Genomic DNA, 3,944 nt, shown 5'->3' with positions numbered 1-3,944 from the left:
TTATCATAGTTTTTTTTCTTAAGATCGTAGTTAGCTTTTTTATGTTAGAATGATCTAATTACACTTAAGTTATTATATTCATCTTGTGCTTAGGATCAAGGGTAGTGATTATGATTAGCAAATTTGTATCATTCTTACCACTAGAGATAGGGTCAAGGTTAACCTTAGGGTTATTGTTGCTCTTAGGATTAGGACTAGATTTTTAGTTATAGATGTGGATATATTTATGTTTATTATTAGCTAAAGCTTGGGATAAGGGTTTATATTATAGATAGAAATAATATGAGAGGGGTAAATTAAAAATAATCACATGTTTTTGCTCAAGATCATAGTTATATTTTTTTACTATTGAATGATAATTGCATTTAAGTTATGAGTTCGATTAGACTAATAGTTATGGTAAAGGTTATCGTTAGACATTGAGATAGGAATACTCTTATGGTAAGTGTTAGATTTTGGACTATAATTATAATTATAATTGAGTACTTGGATTAAGGTTAGCGTTAGTAATACTATTAAGATTAGGGAAATGATTAGAAATATATTTAAACCTATAACCTAATCATAATACTAACCCTTAGCCTAAAATAATGATTAAAACCTTAAACCTAGCTACAATGCTAACAATAATCTAAAAATAATCATATCCCTAACTCATACACACAACCTAATCCACCTTAAAACTCTAACACTAAATTTTATGTATGTCCTAAAGTTGGCCATTATTTAATGTAACCCAACCCTTTCCATTATCCTAATCTATAGGTTTAGTGTAAAGATTCAAGTAAGTTTAGGATTAGGGTTCAATTAGGATTGAGTTTTTATCATAGTTACAAGAGAAATATTATATTCATGGTTACAATTAAAATATAATTAAGATTGAAATAATGTGTGTAATGATATAATTAGTTTAGGTTTTAGGTTTAATTAAGGTTAGGATATAATTTAGGCTAATATTTTTCTACTAATTTTGTAATTAATACATCTGCCCCACCTCCCAAATCCCCCTTCCAAAGCCATTTCCCTCTTTTTCTGTATTCATAATTTTAAATTTAATGATAATATTCACAAGGCCATTGTGTATATCATTCATGTATTTAGTACAATCATACTAACCTTGCATATGTGTTGTTGCATTCAATACTTCTCAAGAAGCTCTTTATCAATATGTTATCGACTTATTAAAGCTTTGGGAAATCATTTAATTATGTTTTAATTACTGTTTATGTTCATTTTTTCTCATTCAGTTCAACAAAAAAAATCATCCCTATCGACTCATCATTGCATGTACAAAAACGTGCAACTACTAGTATAATCTTATATGACACTAGCCTTCTCCAAATTAGAAAAGGAAGTTAGTGAAATATACTGCATGAGAATTTGACCAACTTATAGTATACTCGTGTCTAATTTTAAAGCCAAATCCCCTTTACATTAGCCCTTTCTATTGCAAACAACCTCGAGTCTCACTTCAGATGCCAGTGCTCTCGAGTCTCACTTCATGGATATAAATTGTTACGAAATCAAATTCATATTGCTGAAAAAATGTGTTTATAAAAAACAAACAATGCTTCCAAAAACGTTATGTCAAAGTTCTCATTAGTTGAAGTCCACGTGATTTACGTACGTAACAAATCTTATATACAAGCAAAAGAAGCTCCATTTCATATGCCTCTCTCCAAAGCACTTAGCTGGACTAAATGTCTTTTAAATAGAATGTGTTTATTTGTTGAGTGCAACCGTATTGCTTTCCTTTTTCAAATAGAATAGGTGAATTCTTTTTACACCTGTCTTCTGTATCAGATAAATCTATTTCATCTTTTTTGAAATAGAATGGAATGACATGTTTTTATAATCCACTAGATAATCTATCTGAAACAGACAATCCAGAGCTCAAGAAACAACATGCAGTCTTCTTCATCATCTGAGAGGTCTTGTGAGGTCTCTTGGAAATCATTGAAGCTGAAGATATTCTAGGTTGATATGACTTACAATGCTTCAATCCACATTTATAACACCCCTTGTGTTTTTTCTTCCTGCAATTCGAATCCTCCGGCTTGGCCAGATGCTCCACACATTTCACTTCCTCCAGACTTGAGAAGGATTGGGATTTTCCACCATAGAACTTTGATAGCCCTCTCCTGAAAATCCCACAAAATTTGAACCCAAATCAATAATAATAATAAGGAGAAACGAAAACGAAAAATACAAGATAAATCTACTCAATCTTTTACAACCTTGGGCCATCAAAGTTGGTGATGAATAGCAATAAACTAGTGAAGAAAAATGGTTAAAATTAGTCAAGAAAATGGTTGCAAAACTAGCCAAGAAAGTGGTTATAAATTTTTTAGAACCTTCACAACTTTGATACACAAGATTTTGAGATGATGCACCATTATTGGATATTCCGCCCTCACAAATCTGTTCAATATTTAAAACTACTTACTTGGGACATTAGAATTGATGATGAATACCTCAAGTTAGATTCAAGTAATAAACTAGGTAAGAAAGTGGTTACAAAAGTTTTAGAGCGATGCATGAGATTTGAGATTATTGATGTACCATTATTACATCTTGCCCTCTAATAAATCTATTCAATATTATTTGAAAAAATATCAAAATTGATGATGAATAGTTCAAGTTGTAGATTCAAGTAAACTACCTAAGAAAGTGGTTACAATTTTTGAAAGAGCTATTACCATATTGATACATGATATTTTTGAGATGATGCACCACTATTAGACCTTCTGCCCTAATAAATCCATTTAATCATTAAAACCAGTTATTTAGAACATCAAAATTGGTGATGAATACCTCAAGTTGTAGATTCAAGCAATAAACCAGTCAAGAAAGTGATTACAAAACTAGCCAAACAAGCTATTACAAGATTTCTAGAACCATTTTCACACTGTATTCAACTTCAAAACTGTTTACTTGGGACATCAGTTGACATCATAATTGATGATGAATTGTAGATTCAACCAATAAACCAGTCAAAAAAGCTATAACAAGATTTAGATCCATTTTCACATTGTATTCAATCTTTAAAACTGTTTACTTTGAACATCATAATTGATGATGAATTGTAGATTCAACCAATAAACCAGTCAAACAAGCTATTACAAGATAGAAACCAGTTTTACATTGTATTCAACTTTGAAACTATTTATTTAGGCTACTGTAACTGGTGTTGCTATTGCAAGATTTAGAACCAGTTTTACAGTGTATTCAACTTTAAAACTGTTTATTTGAGATATTATAATTGATGATGAATTGTTGATTCAACCAATAAACTAGCCAAACAAACAAGCTATTACAAGATATAGAACCAGTTTTACATTGTATTCGATCTAAAAACTATTTATTTGGGACATTATAATTGATGATGAATTGTAGATTCAACCAACAAACTAGTCAAGAAAGTTATTATGAAAATCTTAGTACCATGTCCACATGAATATCTACTATTTTGAAACGTATGAAATTAAGATGCAAAACTAGAAGATCTTCCACCCAAATGTAGGATAATAAAATAAAGAAATCACTGGAAAAACCACTTACTTGAAAGGCAGGCCTGCTATGAGAGAGCCCATTTGATAGAGAGGTCCAGAATGAGCTTCTATAACATCTTTGCTTTCCATACAAAACAAGTTTGAATCTTTGTCATCCATGGCAATGGCACAATACAATCTTCAAAACTCTCCGTCTGCAGCAAAAATGATAATAATATTACCGACTCCCCCATTTTTCTTTTGAAGCAGACCAATAGGTCATCTCGATGCTGACTGTACTTCCCGGGTCCACGTGTCGTGTACGTCATGAAAAGAGATGAGCTATGATTATATATGCTAACCGTATTTTTCTTGCCACGTCAGCCCCAGGCGCTTTTTGAAAATCACATTAAATTATTGGCGGGTCCCACGTTGGGGGAAGATGGAGTTGGG

The 3,944-nt window shown here is 31.5% G+C and overlaps 1 protein-coding gene across 1 annotated transcript; it reads right to left on the bottom strand.

The window, feature by feature from the left end:
• Window positions 1-1,571: 1,571 nt before the first annotated feature.
• LOC149538502 (protein OXIDATIVE STRESS 3-like) lies at window positions 1,572-3,729 on the bottom strand. Its single transcript, XM_089802835.1, has 2 exons — window positions 3,562-3,729; window positions 1,572-2,141 (listed from the first exon to the last, which is right to left on the bottom strand). Exons 1-2 carry the CDS (start codon window positions 3,669-3,671, stop codon window positions 1,850-1,852), a joined length of 402 nt encoding a protein of 133 aa, XP_089658961.1. The 5' UTR covers window positions 3,672-3,729; the 3' UTR covers window positions 1,572-1,849.
• Between the last annotated feature and the right edge of the window lie 215 nt (window positions 3,730-3,944).

Source organism: Cupressus sempervirens, chromosome 9 (genome assembly GCF_028749045.1).
Source record: "Cupressus sempervirens isolate cs-2001-9-10 chromosome 9, ASM2874904v1, whole genome shotgun sequence".
NCBI classification, from domain to species: Eukaryota; Viridiplantae; Streptophyta; class Pinopsida; order Cupressales; family Cupressaceae; genus Cupressus; species Cupressus sempervirens.
This window is presented reverse-complemented; position numbering and strand designations above follow the sequence as displayed.